General features: G+C 41.3%; 1 protein-coding gene across 2 annotated transcripts in view; it reads right to left on the reverse strand.

Moving 5' to 3' along the window:
• The window catches only part of Glis3 (GLIS family zinc finger 3), a 418,755-nt gene that overhangs the window by 58,589 nt on the left and 336,369 nt on the right, over positions 1-23,797 (reverse strand). For both annotated transcript variants that reach the window (XM_034519169.2, XM_076918852.1), the window contains one exon: positions 2,257-2,404. In XM_034519169.2, the coding sequence (XP_034375060.1) occupies positions 2,257-2,404 (148 nt within the window). The remainder of the gene's footprint in view (positions 1-2,256; positions 2,405-23,797) is intronic.

Raw genomic sequence — 23,797 nt, forward strand, 5'->3', positions numbered from 1 at the left:
CAAGACCTTACACATATTAGACAAGCTCTCTACGGCTGAACATACCCTAGACCTCTCGAAATATTTCTGCCACTAAACCAAGTGTTAGGTCCATCAAATAGACTTAACAATTCAGGAGCCACATCTAACCAACTGATGAACAGTTTCCAGCATGCCTTTGGCATGTGCCATGAGTTGGCATGTGTCCTCAGACCTTTACTTTAGCCCACATGCAGCCGGCATGCACATGTACTCTTCACAAATGCATGTCTAAAGCTTAACAAAGAAGGTATGTAAGTTTGGTTTTATAGTTTTTCTCTGTGTCTGGTTCTGCCTCTGGGTCTGTTGCCTATTCAGCAAATCAAAAGTTATAATCAATTATTTAAATTAATTCAGAAGCCAAGAAAGTACTGTATCACCTGAGGGAAACAAACATAAAGTAAGGAGAATAAACTTTGACACTTATGAGCTACCTAGAGAGAGAAAATCCCAGGGAAATGCTAGTAGGGTGGCACTTGCCTACTTCAAGTGTTCTCAGGGGGAGAAAATGCCTGGCAACTGAGGGACACAGCATTGATGGCTGTGGCAACTTACACTTCCTTGCCTAGCGTTTCAGTTTTACTGCTACAGCTGGAGGCTCAAAGGCAAGAGCTTAAGATCTTTTTGAGAAGCAAATATAGAAAAGCATCACAGATGACAAAGCCATTTCAAACTAAAAGTAAACCTTAAAAAGTTGGAAATTCTAAAACTTTAAAAATAGTACCAGACATATAAAAACGTACATCTAGTCCGACACGAGAGCTGAAAATGAACCCTATGTAAGATGCATACAACATAGACAATATTTTCCATAGCGGCAGGTGTCATAGCAGCCAAAATATGGGACAAGACTGGCCAATCCTCACAGACTGTTGCTATTATATGTGTGATTTCTCAGTCTCCTCTGATTACCTTTGACCTGAACTTCTGAGTTCCAGATCTTTAGCAAGGTATCTTCATTGGCTGAAAAAGTACAGGGATGGTTGAGTTTGTTTTAACTATATTATATATTCATTTAATGTGTTAGAATAAATGTTCATGTGCCAGCAATGTGCAGATCAGAAGCCCCTATGTAAACAAAAGCTAGCCGCGCCTCTTCACCTATGTCTAATACAAAGGTTTTTCAGTATCTGTTAGTGGTGTCCTGCACCAGCCACATACATTTGATGATATGTCTTTGCATCTTTTAGAGATTTGGTCAGTCCTTCAAATAAGTTTTAATCAATGTTTTTGGATTTGAAAAGGATGAGGCTATGTTGTTTCATAGAAAAAGTCCCTAAGCAATTGTTAAAGCTACCTCAATGCTGGCCCACTGTGATTAAGACTATTTTGATGACTGATGCTCTTGAAATGACTGCCTAAGGCCCTTTTCTTCTGCACCGGATCATCTTGAGAACTGTTAAGCTTTACAAAACTACACAAGTATGTCTTTCTCCTATTCCACTGTATTGCATCCGTAAATTCCTCATTCTCTATGGCTTATTAGTAATTTGCAAAAGAAAAAAAAGATTGCATGCTGCCAAGCTGGCTATGGATTGAGATGCAGATGGGAGTGAGATTTGCAAGTCACTGAAAATGGAAAAGTCTCATTGTCTGGAATGTGGTGCAAATGCGACTCGATTTCAGATGGCTTACAGCAAGAGTTTTCTGTGTGAAAGTAATAAAACTAATTATGTTTGCTCAAGTACTCCACCACCACAGAGTCTAGAAAATGCACCCAAACTGCAAGCTAAGGCAATCAAAGAAAAACAATGAGTTTTCTTTTTTGTTGCAACCTGCAATTTTCTGAATATAGGGTCACCTATGAGTCAAACCCTGGTGGAAGACAGGAGATCTAGAGTAGCTTCCCTTCCTATCCCTTTGGTTGAGAGACAGTAATGGATATTCTTACAGGTTGCTTTACTAATGTGAAAGATTTATAGCAACCTGGGAATCCCATTCAAAATGGAAAGGTGATAAACAGTGTTCCATTTACAGTTTAGAATGTAGTCTGCTGCATGCTTCCGGGCAAACCATTTCCTTTGAGTCTAAATCAGTAAGCTTAAGCTTCCTGGGAGGAGTGGGTGCTCCTAACTTCTGGCGGAAGTCCAGAACTAGATAAATTAATGTGTTATTTAACCTTGTTTTTTATGAGGGAAAAGAAGGGCTGCTTTGCCAATCTGGCACAGGAGAACAACTACAGACCACTGACACAGCAGATGATTCTCAGGTGAACAAGATTTGCTGTTGTATTCTTACCTGAATAGAGTTCAGGCCCAGGCCCTGGCCCTGGGGAGTGTCCCACAGTGTGATCAGCAGCATCTCTGGGGGAAGGGGCTGGCTGCAGAGGCTGCACAGCGAGACAGTCTGTGAGGAGATCTGGATGGAGCTCAGTGCTAGACCGTAGCTGAAAGGAGAAAAGAGAAAGAAATAGAGAAAGCTGATCCTTAGAACATCTGTCTGGAAAGGCTCTCTCCCCTGAGCATTTATGCAATTCAATCCACAAATATTTACCAAGCTTCCATGGAAAGACAGGCAGGTATGGAACCCAGAGTCAGCAGAAGGGTCAGTGAGCTCACCCGCGCGAGCACTTGGCAGGTACTTTAGGAAACACAGGGCTGCAGGTAGGTTTGATTCTCAGACCCTGATAGGTCCACTTCTGGAAACCCAGCCTCCTAATATATTCCTATTTATCTGTTTGCTCAGTATCTACTCAAAGGTTGTGGTGATGACAAAAACAAGCTCAAACAGACTTTGCCCACACTGCAAAGTACTTTTAAGAACAGAGATCCTGGCACAAAAATATTCAGAAATCTGAGATTTGACCCTTTAAATTTTACACGAGAAACACCCCGGCTAAAATTTAAATATACTGAAAGAATAAATGAAACCACTAACCATAACAACAACAAACCCCAATACCTACAGGACTTTCCATTTTCATTTAGTCACATACAACAAAATCAATTTCATATATTAGTCACAAGTAAAAAGTTAAAGCAAAATGGGGTTAAAATGTAGTGTTAAGTAAAAATTTACGATTCATTTTATAACATTTGGGTGTTCATTTGTACGAGTGCTTATGCTTGCATACCCATGTGTGTGTATATGTGTGAGTGTGCATGTATGTGCATGTATGAATGTGCAGTGTCTTGTGTGTTTCTGTGTGAATGTGTATGTGTCTGTATGCGCACATATATGTGCATCTCTCTGTGTATGCATGTACCTGTTTGTATAAACTGTGTGAGTCTACCTGTGTCTGTTGGCATGTGAGTATGTTTATATATGTATGTAGGTTTGGAGTTGTCAGGAGACTGTCTACCTCCTCTAAACAGGGCTTGCTGACTTGCAGTTCACCAGTCAGACTACACTGATAACCAGTGAGGTGTAGGCGTTCTCCCGGCTCCACCTCTCCTGGGCTGAGATGACAAGTGTGTACCATCGTACCTGCCCTCTTACGTGGTTTCCAGGGATTGAACTCAACTCCTCCACACTGTCAAAGCAATCAGCTTATGAACTGAGCCGTCTAAATCCCAAGTATTTTTACAGACACAAATTTTGTAAATACAACTTGAATGAAAAATTATAATGGAACATTTGGTGACATAAAAATACTAACCTAATTGTGTTACAACACAGTGTTTAACAATCTAGTAATGCTGTTCTTAGGAATTTCGCAAATGCTTATCTTCAGTATTTAAAACCTGTGCACAAACTGATTTTATAAAGGTAACATAAAGCCCTTAGATATGGGTTGGAGTATTCTTATTTCTTTGGCAAATGCCACACCCTCTCAACCCTGGGAACATTCATTCACTGTCTTTATAAACTTTGACTCCTTCAGGGAAGACAATGAAGAATTAAAATAGATGTAAAAATGAGTCGATGCTAAACCCAGAGAAAGTGACAGAGAAGGGCATGAGGACATGAGTAGGGGCTAGTTGCGGATAATGAACAGGGAACAGATCTTGGGGTTAAAATTTGTATAAAGTTTTTAAAAAAGTGACGCAAAGTGCCCCAGAGAGTGGAAGCTGGAGGCTGGGGGAGCCTGATTGTCTTGCTATGTGTCTAAATGACCCATGGAGTGGTAAGGCTGGCACTGGGGAGCCCCGGGAACAGAGATAGATGATGTTAAGAGAGAACAGGACAAAGGAGTGTACAAAGTCTTGACATGGGAAATTGTTGCAAACGGGGGTTGAAAAGAAGAACTAAAAGGGGTGATGCATATGCTACAATAATTACAGAAGCAAAGGCTGTGAATTCCAGGGCTGGTGAAGAAGAAAGGCATGGGAGGAGTTGGTGGCGGACATGACACAAGTATAGTATGCATTATGAACATCTCAAGTTTAAAAATTGATAATGCACATAAAACTGCATGACATTATAACCCCCAGGGTACAGTGGTGTTAACCAACAGCTCTCTAGTTAGACTTAAGACCCACTCAAGAGGGATACCATGAGTGATACAAGAAACTCAAGTGCTAGTGAAGTCACATGTTGGAGGAGAACCCTCGATCATCACTTTACTAAGCCAGCATAATCCCCACAACAATCTAAATATGCCTTTGCATCTACAGATAAGAGTAGTTCTCATGTCTCATCAAAGAAACTTCTCTGTGCAATAGACAGATCACTATAGAAAACCACAACCAATCAAAATGCAGAGTTGTGGAGCCCAGTCTCATTGGATACAGTGATAAAGCACTTCCACATCTAAGGCTCAGGAGAGGGGGCCGAAAGATTTCAAGGATCGGGAGTTTACTGTGAGACTGTTTCCTATTAAAATCAGTTGTTATCTCCCTCAAGTCTCACTTATATGACTGCCTAGGCATGAGCTGAACAAAGAAACACCAATAAACATGCCAAAGTGGATGGGAGAGGTCTCAATCAGGGAGAGGTCCCTGAGGTCTCAATCCTACACACACAGAACTACAGGCAATTAAGGACTGGGGAGTGGGACAAACTGTCTTCTCCAGGGAAGGCACACTAATAGGTTATCCAATAACAAATGGTCAGCCCTGAAGACATACATACATGTAACATTATACTGAAAATGGTACATTTAGAAATATAAATGTATGTTATACATGTAACAGCAATTAATGAAAAAGACAGGACATACATTAAAAAAAGAGCAAGGAAGGGTATATGGACAAAGAAGAAGAAGAAATAATGTAATTATAACTTCAAAAAATAGATTTTGGAAATGTCTTCATAAAAGCAATTCAGCTTTTGCTAAGTATTTTATTTTTCAAGTATAATATTTAAAAAATATTCACTACACTTGCCAAGAAAGACCTTAATACTGATTTACCAGGTGCTGATATATGGCTCTGTGGCTGAGAGCACATGTTACTCTTGCAGGGTACTTGGCTTCAGTTCCCAGCACCCTACACGGTGGTTAACAAGTATCTGTAACTCCAGTCCCAAGGCATCTGACACCTTCTTCTGACTTCTGTGAGCACCAAGTACATACATGGTACAGATACACACATACAGAAAAAACATTCATACAGTAAGACAAATACATAAAAAATTAAAAATATGTCAATCACCACAACCTTTACAAAAGATCTGTGGTAGTGATGTCACAGGTAGAAATTCATAGATTTTTTTTTTAGTAGGTAAATATGTTGGTACAAAATTTCTAGAGGGCATTAGTGAATAGGTTTTAGAACAATAATCAATTAATTTGACCTTTCAACCTGTCCTAAGGAAATATTCAGAAATATGACCGACAATATATACACAAAGAAACATGTATGTATTCTCCTACTGATAGATAGCACGATTTACAGCTATACAAAAGACTGGAAAATGCTCTTAAATGTACACAATTAGGAGAAGTAAAAAGAAAAATCACACATTAAATCACTGAAATACTATGTTCATCAATCAAAATTTTGTATACAAAATGGTAGTAATAACATCCAACCCAAACAAAATGAATTGGAAATGAAATATTATATTAAAGCTGAGTTTTGCTTCTAGCCATGGCATTATGAAATCATATATTCTACTTTTAGCAATCTTCTCTGGTCTTCTGAATTCTCTGCACTGCAATGGTGAACTAGAATCAACTTGCTGATTCAAGAGTGCTGTGTGTGCACTTTTCCACAGTCTGATGACATCATACAGATGGCTTGAAACTGGTCATGGTGAAAATGTTCACAATACAGAAGTTGGCAACTGCTGCACACTATGGCCTCTTTGTCTCTAGTGCTAACTGGTAAATATCACCAGAACACTGATAAAGACTTTGAACTGAACTCTGAACACACATGAGCACAGACTGCTACTGATAGAATCCTGTTTGTCTTTGAGTTCAGAGCTAACTAGGTTCCTGGTGTGAAATGGAGGGGTCTGGAGGGAGCATTCAAAGGTAAAGCCTAGCTGAGTTGGTTAGGCCTGGGACAGTGTTGTCCTCATAGGGGATTAAGGTAGATCCTGTGGGACCCCAATTTAATTCGCAAGAAAATGAGAAAAAGCCTAACCCTGAATCAGTCTCTGGACTTGGTCTACCCTTTCAATATGTGCTTCTCAATCCGAAACCATCTACCATGTGACAGCCCGAGGGGCCCTCAGTTGGCCACCATGGTGTCTGAACATTAAGGTCTCAAAAACATGAAGCCACATGAACCTCTCTTCTTATAAGATTATTATTTTTTAATCAATGAAAAGTAAGGACAGATAAACAAGACACATGCATGCATGCGCAAAATGGTACTTCTTAGATCTCAATTGAGAGCAAATTTCTACCCAGACTACAGACAAGAGTATTAAGGCAACCCAGGGAGCAAGGTCACAGAGAAAGAGCATCTAGCTCACATAGCAATGAGATGATGACAATGTCAGCTTTGGCACATTGAACTTTCTCACCAGGACTGCCTACGGTAATGCCTAGCCCTCTCAGGACCTTTAGAAGATATGTTTGTTGTTTTCTTATGAACCTAACACATGCTGCTTAAGAAAAACTGGGGGGAAAAAAAATCAAAGCTTAGAATGAGTTCTGGACATCACTGTTAATTTATCTTCCATCACTAAAATGTGATCTGGGGTGCACATGTTCTAAGGGCAGAAATGAATGCTCTCTGCTTTCGATTACCCACCACTCCAGGGTTTTCCAGTTATCAGTACCAGTGAGATCATTCCAAGGAATTTCATGGCCATGGTAATCCTGGCATCAAACACAGGCAATCTTCCTTAGCTTCAACAGGCATTCATGGTTTCCAGCGGCGTGATTCCATACGACTTTGTGGTGCGAGCTAATTTAGTTTTCTCTAGGATTAGGCATGGTTCTAAAAAGTGCTTCTTAAATTAAACAAGCCTCAGAACACTAGGCAGAATTTCCAAAGGAAAGCTACATGTGAACACCGAGTCATGAGACAAACATGTATATCCATCCCAAAGCAACAGCCTAGGAAAGGATCCTCCAGGTTGAAATAAAAGAGAAGGAAGACACAGTTGAATCTCTTGGAGGGGTATCCTCCAATCCCATACAGTTTTAGGTGGAAATAAAAAATTCAAGTATTCACACACAAAAATGTTTCTATCGACAGCATCTTAGTTTCTAGGATTATATGAAAGAGAGACAGGGCATAGCTTAATTAAGTGTGGATCATCAGTGAATATACTTCCGGCTTGGCACAGGTCAGAAACTCCCTCAGGGCATTCCCAAGTTCCCAGGTGGGGATGGTTCAGGGATGACCCTTTTCAAACTGCTGGTCTCTAAGAATCTTAATGAGCAGAACTAGAAATTTTCTGGCTATCGAAAGAGAAAATGCTTTGTGGAGATGGGCTGATAAAAAATATAATATTTCTTTCATATAGAAGTTAAAATCACCATATCTTCTCTGCTTAGCTATGATTTAAAAGCATTTTTTTTCATTGAAACACAAGCTTCAGACCTCTAATTAGCAGGTTTCAGGAAAAGTCCAGAGAGGAGAAGATAAAGACAAAGATGGGGAATGTTTTTCAGTCACTGGATAGACAGATGCTACGAAAATAATTCAGCCAACATGGGGGAGGCTGCTATGCTTTGCATCTTATGAAACACCTTGACAGATTTACGAGAAGCCTCCTTGAGACCTTTGGACATTAGAAGCTTGGTGTTATCTACAGTGGAAAGTAATCATTAATTCCAGCATCATAAGTACTAATTATCATAAAAAGATTCTTGAGTTCCCTACATACATATCTGTCTCTGCAAAACTCATGAAGATAAACGGCTGTGTGAGGTTCAATTCTTGAAACAATTTAGATTCCTCTTCTTTTACATGAATGAAAAAAATTAAAATTTTCTACAAAGCTTAATGCTGTTCTTTAGAAAACAGCAAGGAACTGGCCAACTCCCCCCCCCCCAACCCCCGGCCCAGACTCTTAACTGCTCTTTTTGGATAAAGGAGAGATTTGAAGCTACTGAGTATTAATTCTTTTCTTCAAAAGGGCTGCTGTGTTGGATGGACAATGTGAACAGTCCCCTGGAGCCACTGCTTCAGCTGCCCTCACAAGACAACATGGGTTCTACAGTATCTCCTTCCTGTAGCCTTCTCATTCACTATGCAGACCGTTCTTTGGCCTCCACAATATCTCAGGTGCCATGTTAGGTACTTGAAACACAACAACCATCAGAAGGAAGCCTCTCACCCAAGGGTTTGCATTCCAGATTAGGAAGTTAATAAACAGCAAACTAAAAATAAATTGTAGAGAAGGTAGTAAGTGCTCTGGAAGGAAACGGAGAAAAGATGCCAGTGCAGATGAGGTGGGTACTTGGGAGAAGAAGATCTGAGGATGTTCAGCCATCAATGACTTCACAAACCTCACCTAGGTGTTAAGTTTTCATATTAATACCATACAGTGTCTTGCAGGGTTTCTGCCATCTTGTTCCCAGAAACTTAGCTCAGCACTTGCTTTCTTTTGGTTTTTTTTGTTTGTTTTGTTTTTAAAACCTAGAGTCCCCAAAGCTTTTGGTTGAGAACTTACAGGTTCTAAGAGGCAGGGGTCCACAACAATTTGTGCTGCATGCCAACTTGATTTGGCTATAGCCCTATTTTCCCATCACACATGGGTCTCATTGATTCTGTGAAGTGACTGTGCAGATGTGGTCCATGTCCAATGACAGACGACCTTCGTGAAAGACATTATCTTCTCCAAGTTGAGTGGGCCATGTCCAGTCAGTGAAACAGCAAAAGTAACCAGGTTTTACTGAAGAAAAAAAAGAATAAGAGAAGAAAGAAGAGTAGAAGGAGGGGGAGGAGGAAAAGGAGAAGGGGAGGAGAAGGAAGAAGAGGAGGAAGGGTAGCTAAAGTGTCGGCACTCTGTCACAGGACAGTAGCATCCACTTCTGTCAGTGAATGACCATCCTGCCAGCCTTCTTTCCCAACTCCTTACCTGCCAAGATGCACACTGTAGACATATACTTCTCCCTTCCTTTTGTGATTCTCTTCCAGTTTATCCAAAAGCCCATTTGCAGGTTTTGATGCAAGGTTTTCTACCAATGTCTAAGACACATTTTCTTACAGCTGTATATTTCTGGCATCATGTCCCATAGGAGAAAGGATCTTACTTTGGACTGGAGAGAAAGGTAATAAATGGAATGAACTACTTCTCAGATTTCCTTGTCTCTTCCCCTGCTCTGACTATGGTCTAGTAACGTGAGTGTGATGAAGTCTGGCATTCACCATCCTTACCACTTCATCCTAAGTACATGCACAGTGGTCCTTCCGAAGGCACCAAGTCTGTTCCTCCTGGATGAGAACCCCTGGTTCTTAACACACTATTATCTTGACATTCTGATCTTTAGATATGATGACCTTGACCTAGGGGAGAATGTCTCCTTTCTGTGTTCCTCTGTCGCTCCCTTGGCTCTTCTTCCTCTTTCCACAGCTTCCCTCCAGCTCTGGAGAACCTCCCCAAGTTAATAAGGATAACACATTTGTGTTTCTCTAAGGCATTTTCTAGTGTGGAGGCCAGGGAAGACTTCTGAAAGGCAGTTATGATAAACAGAGTCCTGATGAAATAAGAAAGCCAGATGTACATCTGAATATTCGTGAAGAGGGAAGAAATTGACAGGCCTGAAGACAGACTCAAGAGCGCAGGGAGCAATAGAACAAGAAGAGTGTGTGGCACGGGGTTGGAGAAGTGGCCAGGATTCAAGTGGGTACAAGCCTACAATTTATTATTTGATTTGTGTAGTTTTTGCAAGACTATGGGAGAGGGCAAGCAGGAAGGCAAGATGTAGGTCTTGTGCAGCGGATACTGTGATAACTGTGGAAAACAAAACTGCTAAGGAGTGGCTGCTACACACCAATAGTAAGAAAGTAGCTGTTACACCACTCCAAATGAGATTTCTGCTGCAGTAAGAGGTGTTGAGAAGTAGCCAGCTTCTATCTGGAAGGTGAAGCTGAATTTGATACAGTGTAAGAGGGGGAATCCAGGATAGGTCCTGTGATGGTTAATCTTGACTGTCATCATGATTAGGTGAGAAATCAACTAACAGACATGCTTTCAGGAAGGCCTGTGAGGGCATTTCCCAGAAGGATTAACTGAAGAGCTAAGATCTTCCTTCAGAGTGAGTGGCACCTCCCACCAAAGCACAGAGTAACAGAGGTCTGAGGAGAAAGGAGTGCACTGACAAATGTTGCTTAGGAATTGATCTCTATTGCCATCAGACTGCAGCTTCTTTGAATTCCAATGTGGAATGAAGACCAGTGGCTCTTCAGGAACCTTCCATGTCTTCAGGTCGGAACTTCTGAGGCATCTAATTCCATGGAAGGAGCAGCTATGCGTCCTCAGCTTCTCCAGGATACAAATGAACACTGGTAAGATGACTCTTTCCTCAAGCACCCAGAGCACAGGGAGGGCTGTGGCATCTGCTATCCATAACCCTATGATTACATTGTATACTGGGTTTTTATGTCTTCTTGTGAACAGAGTCTGCAACTGAGTCTCCAGAAGAGTCTTGCTGTTGGGAAGGTGGCTATCATCCTTGCAGCCATCTTGAGCCATATACCCTGACAAAAGACTTGATTACAATAGCCTACAACAGCTGAGAATACTCTGATAACATCTTGTTTTAGATATCCAGGATTTTCCCTTGGGTGTGTGAGACTTAAAGGTGTGTAACTTAAGGGCATGACTTAGAGATCAGATTTAGAAACAAGACCTAAGGGCATGACTTAAAGGTGTGACTTAAAGGCGTGGCTTAGAAGTGAGACCTATAAAAGGTGAGAGGCAGACAGAAGAAAATATTATTACGTATTAGGCACTTGGCACTTGGAGGAAGAACTTGGAAGTAGTAGTAGGCACTTGAGACTCAAGACAGGCAACTAGGAATTAGACACTTGTACTTGAGTCTAGGAACTTGGAAGAAGTAACGTGGAACTTGGAGGCACTAGGGACTAGGAACTAGGGACTAGGAACTCAAGACTTGGGACTTGGAGAGAAGAAGAGAGACTGAAGAATAAACAGGATTGAATCATACTCTGTCTGGTCTCTATTCTTCACATCCATCCTCACTCTCTCTCTTGCTGAACCCCCAACCCAAAGACCAGAACAGCCTGGGGTAGTACGGGCTCTAACAATTTAGCCCCCAAGACTTTGGCAGTGCGAGTTCCAACATTGTTAGAGTGGTTCCCGACATTTTGGCTCCCAAACGTGGGATAGAGATGCTCTCAACATCTTGCCTCAAGCTTTCTAAACCCACAGCACAAGACCATGCATCATCAACATTGTGAAAATCAGCCACTGACTGTTAACTTGATTTGTGAGCATGAGCCAAAATACTGCATCTAAAGGAAGTGACTATCTCTACTGATTTGTGATGTAAAAACACAATGACATCATCTCTTATTTTACCACCAAATAGAAAGTTTGAAAAGATTTGCATTAAACTAAACATGTTGGGGAGACTTCTGACAAGCCACTCGGGGGAAAAAAAAATCCCCTGGGACTTCTGTGCTTGGCAATGTGCTGCTTCCCACCCCTGCTGTGATGTAACCATCTCCCAACTTCCCTACTTTGTACCAACAGCCAGCAACTAGCACAGGTCCACTATCCTCTTCACCTTGATATGGGACAAAGCCTATGATGTAGTTATAGTCCACCTCTCATGGTTGAGGAGGCCATCTCAATCAGGACCCTCTGCCAGCTTCCTCCTTGCTTGTCTCCTCAACTGTGGGAGGCACTTGAGTCCTTGGTTCACAGCAGTAGACTTCTGGGAAACATTTTAGGAAACACTAAAAACCCAGTGTTGTTTCATTCAAGACTTCCCAGAGCCAATCAGAAGTACCTAAAACAATGTGTGGCTATACTTCCCTTCTGTACATGTTCTTCCCATACACCAAGTATGTATATGTCAGTTAGTTTTCCATTACCTTAAGGACAGGTGAGAAATCAAGGCAAATGTTTCTAAGAAGGGAGAACCAGTCTATTGTTTGAGGCCCCTAGTGAGGGCAGCACATATAGCCAGGAGTACCCAGTGAACAAATGGCTTACCTATTTCTCCAGGAAGCAGAAAAGAAGCCTGATCCAGGAACCCACCCACCACTTTCCTGCTTATCCTAAGAGTTTCCCAAGGCTGACCTTCTAAATGTTTCCCCACCTCCCAAATAGCACCTTTAACATGGATGGGTCTTTTGGGGCCTTTTGAGTCTGATATAGATCTCAGGAACTAAAAGATCTGCCTGTATCCCGCTCCTTGCAAACTTGGTGTCAGGCTCAGGAACATAGTAGGATGTCAGTGGACAGCTCTGAGTCCATGAGGACTATCTGTGATTCTGTGCTAAAGAGTCTACATTTTAAAAACCATTTTAGGGTTTACTTTCTGTATTTATGCTGTACAAGTAAACACAATGTCTCTTCAGCTTCTGTACAGCCTCACATTATGAAATACTTGTTCCAAATGATTGTTTTTCAACTTTAATGATGAAGTCACCCGTCACAGCTTGACATGCTTCCTGTGTGTGGGAACTTGAGCTGTTTCCCTCACAACACAGTAACTCTTCCCAATACAGAAAAACAAGGCGCCGTCAGATGTGATTTGTATTTGTTTGTATGTTCGGGATTATTCTGCTGATGTTCATAGCTCTTCAAATGGGACAGGAAATCTACCCCCGTCACTTCTTTTGTTTGTTTCAGACGTGATTGAATAATCACCCAAGATTAAGTGAATCAAGTGGAAATAATCAGGATGGGGAAAAGGCCAGCTTTTGTCATTTGCAGTTCCATTACATTTTATCCCAGGAGCAAAGGCATTCTGTGAGCCTGAAGCAGATACACTTCCAAAGAAAACCAGGCACAATCAAAGCCTTTTTGTCTTCTCTTTCTCCAGTGAGCAGAGTCCACTTGAGCAAGGCATATTTATGCATCACCTTGTCAGGATTCCTTTGTTCCTCAGAAATCAAATGCCACCAAAATATGTTTCTGAAGAAACCCAGCCAGAAGGAAAGACAAATAGTTTTGCTTTTTCAAGAAGCTTAAGGTTTATTACCAGAACATTCTTATCAAGTGTTTTCTGTGACACTCTGAGCAACGTAGATCTCAGGGAATTAGCTCATTGCCAAAAGGCTTAAAAATAATTACAATGAATTAACCTATTATATTAATTACAATTAATTTTCAGTTGAGTGTAAGAATTCCATCTCTAGGGGATTCCTCAGCACTGACATTTATGAAGTGGGTCTGCATATCATAGGTAATTAATTTCCAACAATCTGCTATCAAATTTGTTTCCGTTGGGAATGACCAATTTGCAAGGAGAAAAAGAAGTAAGAGTGAATGAAGTTTGGAAAATGGGTCTGAAGAAACAAGACTGCCCAGTCAGGTAGCCTACGCTGGTTGGCAAGAACTGGTAAGGCCCAAAATTGTACCCATCAAGGCCAGATGAGCATACCAAAATAAACAACTAGGGATATGCTTTAATAATGCCATGAAAAAATATTTCCAATATACACACAAATATAAGTTATTTAGTTTAAATACTGGTTGATTGGAACCATACACAGAAACAGAATTTCAGAGCACATGTTCCTGGGGTCTCATAATCCTGCCTGTTAGCTCTGTACTGGTACCAAGCATTCTACATCACCTCACTGGTATCTACTGGGCCTATGTGAGTGGTAGACACTTGAAATGTGACTAGTACAGATGAGGAACTGATCCTTTGATAATTGAAATTAAATATCATTTACAATACTAAACTGCAAAGTATTACTGCCTCCCATGGCATCAATCACTTTTTCTGCCTAAATCCTTCTGATAGAAAGGAACTAACTTCCTTACTACTCATCCTCTACTGAGAAGTAGGCTATTCATTAGGGGTGCGTGCGTGCGTGCGTGCGTGCGTGCGTGCGTGCGTGCGTGCGTGTGTGTAAGAAAGAGAAAGGGAGGGAGAGAGAATGAGAGTAAGTGAATGAATGAATGAATGAATGACTGTTACTTGATGTTGAGCTATTCTTTACCCACTGGGCCTTATGTGTTCCCTTGGCCCCCAGAGCACACAGAATGACTTTACCCACAGTCGGCTTTTATACTTCTAGTATTTGAGAAGCTTCAAAAATGCTATAGGACGCAGAGTTTTAGTCCTGACGGGCTGTGCTCAAGCTTCAACCTGCACCTTAATACTTCTTCTACAGGATGAACATGATTTGTTTATAAATAATGATGAAAGGATGCTTAAGCAGGCACTGGTGTAGCCACATAGCTTAACAAACCATGGCCCAGTGGCTGGGAAACCCCATGCAGGCATATTCATTGAGTGCAGTAGCCTCTGTGTAAAATGAGGATACCACAGCTGCCTTGCTTGCTTGAAGAACTGAGATAGATATAGGAAGCACTTAACACCATGTGAGGTGCACAAATGTCAGTACAGGCTCTGCCATGTAGCTTATTGTCCCAGTCACCACTCTACCTCTTCTTAAAACTGGATCTCTGCTCAAACAATACCAAGAGGTAACACTGAATTGGCCGTCTGACTCGCAGAGGCTCAGCCTTGCTCTCTGCTTTCTACCGTTCCCATTTCTTCTACTAACATTGCCTGACAGACAACAGCTTTTAAAAAGCCATGGTCTGCTATGCATCCGTTCACTCATTCCTCAGCTTTTCAGCCAGTCATTACCTTGTACCTAAGGCTATGCTGGGGCTAAGAGATAAGAGCTACAGAATCTGACACAGTTCCCTGCCCTTGCTGAACTTTTGATATAGTGTAAGCAGAACATCAAATGAACACCTTGGCCTTTTCTTGTGTGTGACAGTCTTTGTTTCTGAGCATTATTTATGTTGGAAATCAAACTTGCTAAAGCTCCATTGCTGTTTGCTGATATGGAGCATTAGCTGTGTTTCATTTAACTCAGCAGCCTCCCAGCTGCCCCTCTCCTTCCACTGCCATTTGTAGAATACATTTATTTTCTGGCAGTAATAATAATGACATATCTCTGACCAAGAACTGAATCATCTACAAAACTCACGAACAAAAAACCTCCCAAAATAGCCGATGCCCAACAAACAATATGTTACCATCAAATCAATAACCATTCAAATAAACATTATTCTATTCTGTCAACTATAAACCAGAATGTGGGGTCTGGACTCTGATTTGGACCCAACTTGAACTTTTATATTCTTTCTTAGGAAATGACTGACAATTGTGAAAATATCTGTCAGTATCTCCTAAGACTAGTTTTCTCTATATGATATGGACAGTCAGAAAACATGATGTACATTTATGTGTTATGAGTGCATGTGCCACAGGGTGCCTGTGGTGGTCAGAAGACAATTTTATGAAACAGGTTCTCTATTTCTATGATGAAACTCAGATATCCAGGTTTAGCAGTGAGCAGCTTGAACTTGAGCTATCCCACCAGCCCAAGACCCAGCTAATAAACTTGTTGCAAGGGGTGACACCAATTCACAATATATAATTAGTGTTAACATGTGCAAGCTGCTATTTCAATTAATAATCAGGTTCACATTACCACTTCCTGTGAGACAGTGTAAAGATCCCTAACACATACTCTTATTTTTCTCCCTTGTTTTATAAATGTTTTTGGATCTTTTCCTCTGTCTGTTTATTAGTTTTTCTTTTCTGACAGTGTGGTGCTATGACAAAGAAAAATAATAGAAACTTTAGGTCAAACAAATCCAAGTTCAAGTCTTACCTCAGCCCACCTCTGGGTAGATACTTGACCTCACAAGGTCTCATGACTTTCCTGTGTACATAGGGGCGATGACACCAATTCTGAAGGATTACTACAGTGTGGATGAAGAAGCCTTCACAGAACTGATAGAGTTGCTTACAATTTTGCTCAGAAAGAAGCAGCAGCTGTTATGAGTGTTAAGGGCAATGCCCGTGTTTCTAAACAGTGGGGTCTTAGCCTCAGACCCTGTCAGAGGTCAAAGAGTGTCCAGTCAAGATGTGAGAGCTCCTTCTGAGGATTAATGTCACCCTGGATGATTCTGTCTAAGAGAATATAGCTAGTCTTCACTCTCTTAGAAGAGATTAAGAAATATATGAGAAACTAAGTCTGGTTAATAAACCTATTCCAGAACATTCTAGTAATGTTAATGTCATTGACTTGCATCCTATTTACAACAACCTGTGCCTCCATCTCCTGCTAGCCTGCACAGAGGTGGAAAGCTGAGGTTCAGACAGATGTTTCAAACACGAAAGCATGAAGCTCTGGGCTTTTCCCTGCATTGCTCCATCTGTAAATATATTTCCTCCTGGCTTACTCACAAATGGGTACAGTCCAAAGTATGTCTCATAATCTGAGTCAAACGTCACCACGAGGCATATCTCAAATACAGGACATGGAGCTGAAAGTTGTTGGATTCTTTATTATACAAACAGGGAAGTATTAATATGAAATTTGTTAATGCAACATCCTCCTGCAACCCTTGGGCCTGGCTGCAGAGTTGCAAAGACTAAGCAAGAGTAGTGATTACTTCCGCCTTACTTTATTCACCTCTCCCGCACCAGCTGGCTGCACTCATGTGACCACACACATTCTACCTCCTCTGTTCAAGTGTAGTGTTTTCTTTCCCTTCAAGTATTCTCGGGGCTTAATTAAAGCAGCCAGGATCTAGTAATTACTTCCCCTGTCCATCTTTCCAGCTCTGTATTGTCTTCCTTTGAATTGATTTCTGACTACAGCCACTGCCTGTGCTAGTTTAGAAGCGTGGGGAGGGAATAGCTACAAAGATCCTAGGATCTTGTGTATCCCCACCCTTCCTTTCATGTAATAAAAATGGAATGGCTGCAAAGGATCTGAGGCTGATTTATACTGCACATGAGTGTTTGGACAATTTTCAAATGCCTACTTCTAAAACTTGAAGGCTGTCATTTCAGTGGAAAGCGCTTGCTTTCAGGCCCTCCATCTCTCCCACACTCAAGGCAGCTGAAATTTCCCCAGCACTGATAAATCCCGTAGTGAAATTCTCTGCCAAACATTACCTACCACCCAAACTCATGTGCTCTAAGGAGCAGCTCTCCCTACTGATGCGGCCTCCTGTCTCATGGCCTTGGTCAACCAGAACCAAAGCATTCTTCTCTATAACCCTGCTCACTCTCATCTGGGGCTCACTCTGTACTGCAGTCACACACACTTCCCCAGTGTGCAGCCCCTTTTCTGTATGCTCTTACATGGCTGCTTTGCATATTCTCCAAGTTAGATCTTCTTCCTCGCCTCTTTTAGTCTTTCTGGGTCTTTCCATTTCTGTAATCATTTTTTTTTCCACTTACAAATCACAGAAAGAAAAAAAAAGTTACTGTAAGCTGAGTTTCTTGGTGCTGTTATTTTATTTTTAAAATATAAATGGTGCTCTAGAACAGTGTTTGGGGGAACAAATATGCAAATAACAAGTGAAAAACAAATCAATAAAATATGCTTATTCTTGAGGGCCAGCCTTGAAGGCAAACTAAACCATGTGTTTATACAGTCCAAAAGGAAGAACTAGGCAAAGGAGTGCTAACATCCTTCACTTATAGATTGAGAATAAAACAGGTAATAGCCAATTGAAATTTTAACAGAAAAATTTAAAATCCAAGTATTTGGGGAGTTTGTTCTCATTATTAGTCAGTTTTCATTTGTGCCGAATTTCACTAAATCATATTCTATATGTGAAATCATCTAAATTCCTTAGATCATTTGACTATTCCAATCTATATGTTGCTCCTCAGAATATGCAAACGAGCAACCCTTCCATTGGGAAATGTTAAATCATTCCATTTATACATTTATTTCATATCTCATTCATCTGGAAGGACTGGGAGCAAATCCAATTTTCTACCTTGCAGTTAAAGATTCAGGGTCTAGCATGTGTTTGATAAGCAGAACACAGAAATTTCAAGGCAAGGGAGCACCAAACTCTAAATTCCAGCCCCCTTTCTGACAATCTACTCAGCTGATGATAATCTGACTCTGAATAAGTTGACCAGGCCATAGCCCTGGTAGTTAAGGCTACACAGTCAGCCTTTAAAATTTACCATTTATGTCAGTACCACCCTGGAGGTCATGCTGTCGAGGGAAGAACGCCAATGATGTTATTTCTGAGGATGGAGAGACAAATTCTGCTAAAAAATACTTGTGTATGCTCAGCAGACACTGTAGCTTACAGCTCTTCCCTCCCGGCCTGCCCCTGTCTACTTTGCTGTTCTCACAACATTTTCGTGCTGTAGTAAAATGAAGCTCTTTTACAAGACCATCTGAAAGGAGGCCTGACACAGAGTGTAATCTCTGCTGGAACACAGGCAGGGATGAGACTTCTCTAGGCTTCCTCTGGTCTGGAAGGTCCCCGCCAAACCATCTTCATGTTTGCAATCTACTTTTCTTTGGGAGAAGATAATAGCTTTTTGTCTTTCTCTTTTCAGAATTTACTTACCACTTGCAATTAGCTCAATTCCTGCTTTGAGAAGATAAGTGCACCCCAAAGATGTCGATTAAATAAGTAAGCATTCTAGGGCAGGATGGGAAAAAGAATGAGGGCCACACGTGGCCATGTACAGTGTTAAGGGCAACATCCAATGTCTCAGGCAATAATGGCCTCACTGACCCAGAGGGACAGCTAGAAAGAAGTCCTAATGAAGAAAAGGAAGCAGAAACAAGTGTCAGCAACCTCTCACAGGTTCACTCGCTACTCTGGAGAATGGGATTCAAGTCTCCTTCCCCACCATGTATCCTGGCACAGGCAGGTTTTACCACATGTGCTTTAGTTCTCAAGGGCTCCAAGGAACTCTAAACTCACTGGTCTGCTGTGTCTAACTCCACTCTGCAATGCTCCAGGCCTCATGTTGCTTGTCTGTCATAATTATCAGCAACCCCTTGGGAAATGCTATTATTGGAAGTAATTTCACATTCTGACACCACAGGAAGCTAGCATAAGTTATAGCTACTTCAGATCTCTGCAAAGAGCCCTGTGTGATGGAAACTTTCAGTTTGGTAGAAATAAATGTATCAAGAATATGAATATATATATATATAAAATATTCACTCCCCTTGCTTTCCCAGTAATTCTACAGTGTAGAAGGGAAGACGACTGAGGAGTCAAAAAAAAACCCAACATTTCAAGTCAATATGAGGACCATAGTTTTAAATCTGGCCTTGAAAAGTAAAAAGAAAGAAAATCAAGTTTGTTTGTTTTTTCCCCAAATCAGAAAAAAAGATATACATGTCTTTTGGTTTATTTAGAAGACAATACTAAAATCAAAGACAAAGACAATTGGGCAGAGAAAATGACACATCTGTGTTAGAGCTTGCAGCTAAGCCTGATTATGAAGAGTTCAATCCCCGGGACACATACATGGTAAGAACCAATTCTGCATATGCATGTCGTGTTGTGGTATGTGCATACACACATACCCAAACACACACACACACACACACACACACACACACACACTCACTCATTTTTTAAAAGTAGAGACAGCCAGAAACTAACATACTATCCTTGACTATCCTTGAGGACCCTATTTTCTGTCCAAAAAACTTCAAGTGTAAGTTTCCAATGGAACCCCAAGTCTGCAGACAATGGAAGGCCCAGACCTTTGCAGAACCCTCATAGCAAGGGAACATCAAGGAACAGTAGCATTCGAACACAAGCAACTTAATTTTTTCCAACTCAGTCCATGAAGATCAAAAGAATCTTTTTATTCTATTGGGGAGACTCCCCAGCCTTCTCTCTCCCTTCTGCAGGAACCAAGCAAATTCCTTAGTCTCTCATGTCATTACCACAGCTGAAATGGGGTGTCCCCCTGTGCCAACTCTCTAATCAGTTTCAAAGTATGTTTTGTTGGTTCTCATTGACAACACTCAAAGGAACCGGTCACTCGTGGTCTCAAAAGTTTTACAACAAATTGTATGATTAAACTCCTTAAACATGTCTGTCCATTACTAATCCTCTTTTGCCAACATCCCTTTCACAGAAAAATTGCAGTGCTGCATGGTGCCTGATTTATATTTCATTTTGAGAACAGGAAGTAAAGGGATTAAAGTTAAGGATTAAAACACTTACTCTCCACTGCTTTCTTCCCCCTTGTCCCAAATGGCTTCTTGGTTGTCATGGTTACTGTTCACTGGTCCTTAGCCCTGAATGCATGCCTCTTTGCATTAATAAAATATTTTAAATGAGACCTCATGAAAAACAATAGAGAAAGTATTTCTAAGTTCAATAGCCCTTGAAAGAATTTTCTTATTCAAAAAAATCTATTTTTTCATTTTATTGGTAAGTTTAAGAGGGAAACTCAAATTAAAAGGCAGTGGAGGGACAATCTAAAGAGGAACAATGCAAACTCAAAATTAGTCATCAGGGGCACAGAAAAATTCTCTGCAATAATAAGTTGGTTCTTATAAACCAGTGTTTGAAGGAAGATTAAGTGTCTCTGGGAATTTTTCAAATGTTGCAACACCATGTAAACAGCAGAGCTGCACGTAAATGCAATGTTGCCATTCCAAACTGCAAATACCAGGCAGGAAATGAAGGGCTGAGGTTTTCACTGCCACAGTTAATTTAATCAAACCAACATAAATATCCAAATCCTGGTACTTCATAGTGTCAGCAGCTCACAGGATTATAACCAAAAGGTAGTACCAATGAAAGCAGTCAGTCAAGGCAGGAGATGTCTCCCTGGGCAGGGTATGTGGCCTAAGCCTAGTAAGGAATCCAGAAGAAAGTATGGCATTGCCAAGCCAGAGAACGTACGAGTATCTGAGCTGTTCTTTTACAAACACTCCACTGACATTCCGTTTAGAATGTGATGCCTGCATTCCTTTAGAAGGCCAAAGAAAACTGAGGACATGAAACACGATACAAGTCCTATTAATGTCTACTTGGTTTTCTTTTTAATGGGCATGAGTGTTTGCCTGCACGCGTGTGTACAACACGTGTGTCTGATGCTGATGGAGACCAGCGGATGGCACTAAGTCCTGAAGAATTGGAGTTACAGATGTTTGTAAGCTCTCATGTGATTGCTGGGAACCATAGGAAGGAGCTGTTCCTAGTAGGTGAAACATCCTTTTAGCCCTGGCTAGGGAGGAGTTAGTGTATGGCTGTCCCTGTATATTTGTAAGAGGGACCCACTGGAAGAGGCAATTCTTCAGCAGTCTCTCAGTTTTGCATGTTCTTGTGAGCAGATAGCTGTGGAAAACAGAAGACTATCTCTGTCTTAATCAAAAGGAACAAGTGTAGGAACAGGGATAACACCACTTGGCAAAATGGAAGGACCTGAATATGACCTCCAAAATCTATGATTCTTTGTGTTTTGTTTTGTTAAAAAGGCCAAATATGGTGGCACATACTTGTAATCTCAATCCTTGGTAGTGGGAGACAACATTCTGGCCTACTTGGAAAATGACACAATAGTGAGACACCATGTAAACAAACAAACAAACAAAGTCTCAATGCCACAAAAAAAATTAAGAAAGATGGCACATGAGGAACAAAACCCATGGTTGTCCAGCACTCACACTTCTGGGAGTAGAGAATACTTATGGGGTCCCAGGGTATTCCCTAATGAGTTCCCTATAGATTACTGTGGTACTTAGACAGTGCTGGGGAAAGTGCCTACAAAACATAGGGTTGTTGTACTACGTATCAAAATTAGCCATGTTGAAACATTTGGGAGTTATCATTATGCCAAGAAATTGTTGGTGACAAACTTGAAAAATGAAAATAGCCACAGATAGAATAGGAAAAAAAAAAAATCAAAGGAACACTATGTATCTGAGGTCAGAAGAATTCAGCTGGAGGCTGCTTCCTGTGTTCAGCATGTACCTGGTGAATCCACGAAACTTCTCTGAATTTCAGGTCTCATGTCTGCACAACAGAATGTAAAGGGACCAAGGAGTCCCATCGGGACGCCACTGCTGGTCCAGCCACCAAGAGGGTTCAAGGGCTCCGAGGAACGTACTGACTGCATGCACAAGGCTCAATGCCTTTTTCAACAGAAGGCCACAGCAACATCATATTGACCTTCATACCGTGACCTAAGAAGTCAGCAGGCATGAATATGCGCATGCCGAGTGAGTTGGGAGATACAGTGCTTGGTGGCTACTGTTCTCCTTTACTTTCAAAGCAGTGCACCATAAGGGAAGCGGGAAAATGGGATACTTGTACCATTACTGATGGACGGATTCAACAGGGGCACCCTGTTGCTTTCACTAATGGCTCCAAGTTTGTGTTTGTTATGTGTAGCCCTTTGATCAACTTCAAGTTTTATGGTCTGGGTGGAAGAAGATGGTCCCTGAGGAAGATGGGAAATGGGATGAGCCTCGGGATAATTAGGTCCCTAGCCTCATTTTTGCCAGGACATATTTGCAATTTAAAATCATGTTCTGCAAAACAAATGGAGTGGATGATTCTTGTGACGAAACACAATTTGCATATTCACTTCTGCACAGATGAGGGGCTATGAAGGAGCTCTTTGCACTAGCATCACATTCTCACATTATTCAAGGACAGAGAGTCACTTGTCCCACACTTGTACATGGGATGGTCCAGGCACTGGGAGACAGCTCTTGACTGTCACTCCTCCCTAGCTCACTACTCTTTCAGAGCCTAGTAAGACTTCGGCAGTGCAGACTCAGGCGACTATGCATGGTGGCAATCTAGACTTTTTAATCACAAAAAACTCGTGGTCTTAGGGAGAAGCCCCGTGGGCTTGTGTAGCATGTCCCAAAATCTGAAAAGAAATTGGTGCCAGTGTACTATACAGAGTAAAGGTCCATGTCACTCTTTCAAGATGAATCTGGAGGTCAATCCTAGTATGAAATGAGCATGTCAAAACAAGGAGAGTCAAGGTTTTATTTAGATCCCTTAAAATAAAGTAGTCTTTGTATTTAACAAAGGTGCCATGAGGAAGGAGGAAGCCATCCTCCTATACTCCAGAGTTCAAGATGTTTACTAAGTCCACTCAGGTGCATGATCTCTTTTGACCACACGATAGCTCAGGGCTGGGAAGATAGGTTCTGTAAGGTGAGCGTGAAGCACAGAAGACAAAAAGGATTTTCCTCTGGTCAGAGATGGGATTCAGACTCGGTTCCAAAGCCTTCCTTGTTCTTTCATGAGAACCGAGTCATGGCGATGACAGCCAGAGGGTGGAAGGCTTAATGAAAACAGAGTTTAATCAACATGGACGGGGGCAGGGGGTACAGGACAGTGGCCTCTGTACGCTCTAGGTCAAATGAAACCTTCCAAAGAGGCAAAATGTGAAACCATCACCCTATAAAATGCATCTATAGGAAAACATCTATGAGTAACTAGCCACATGGCAAATCAAGTTTCAAAAATAGCAAGCCACTACAAACATCTG

Source organism: Arvicanthis niloticus, chromosome 1, assembly GCF_011762505.2.
Source record: "Arvicanthis niloticus isolate mArvNil1 chromosome 1, mArvNil1.pat.X, whole genome shotgun sequence".
In the NCBI taxonomy this organism is placed as follows: domain Eukaryota; kingdom Metazoa; phylum Chordata; class Mammalia; order Rodentia; family Muridae; genus Arvicanthis; species Arvicanthis niloticus.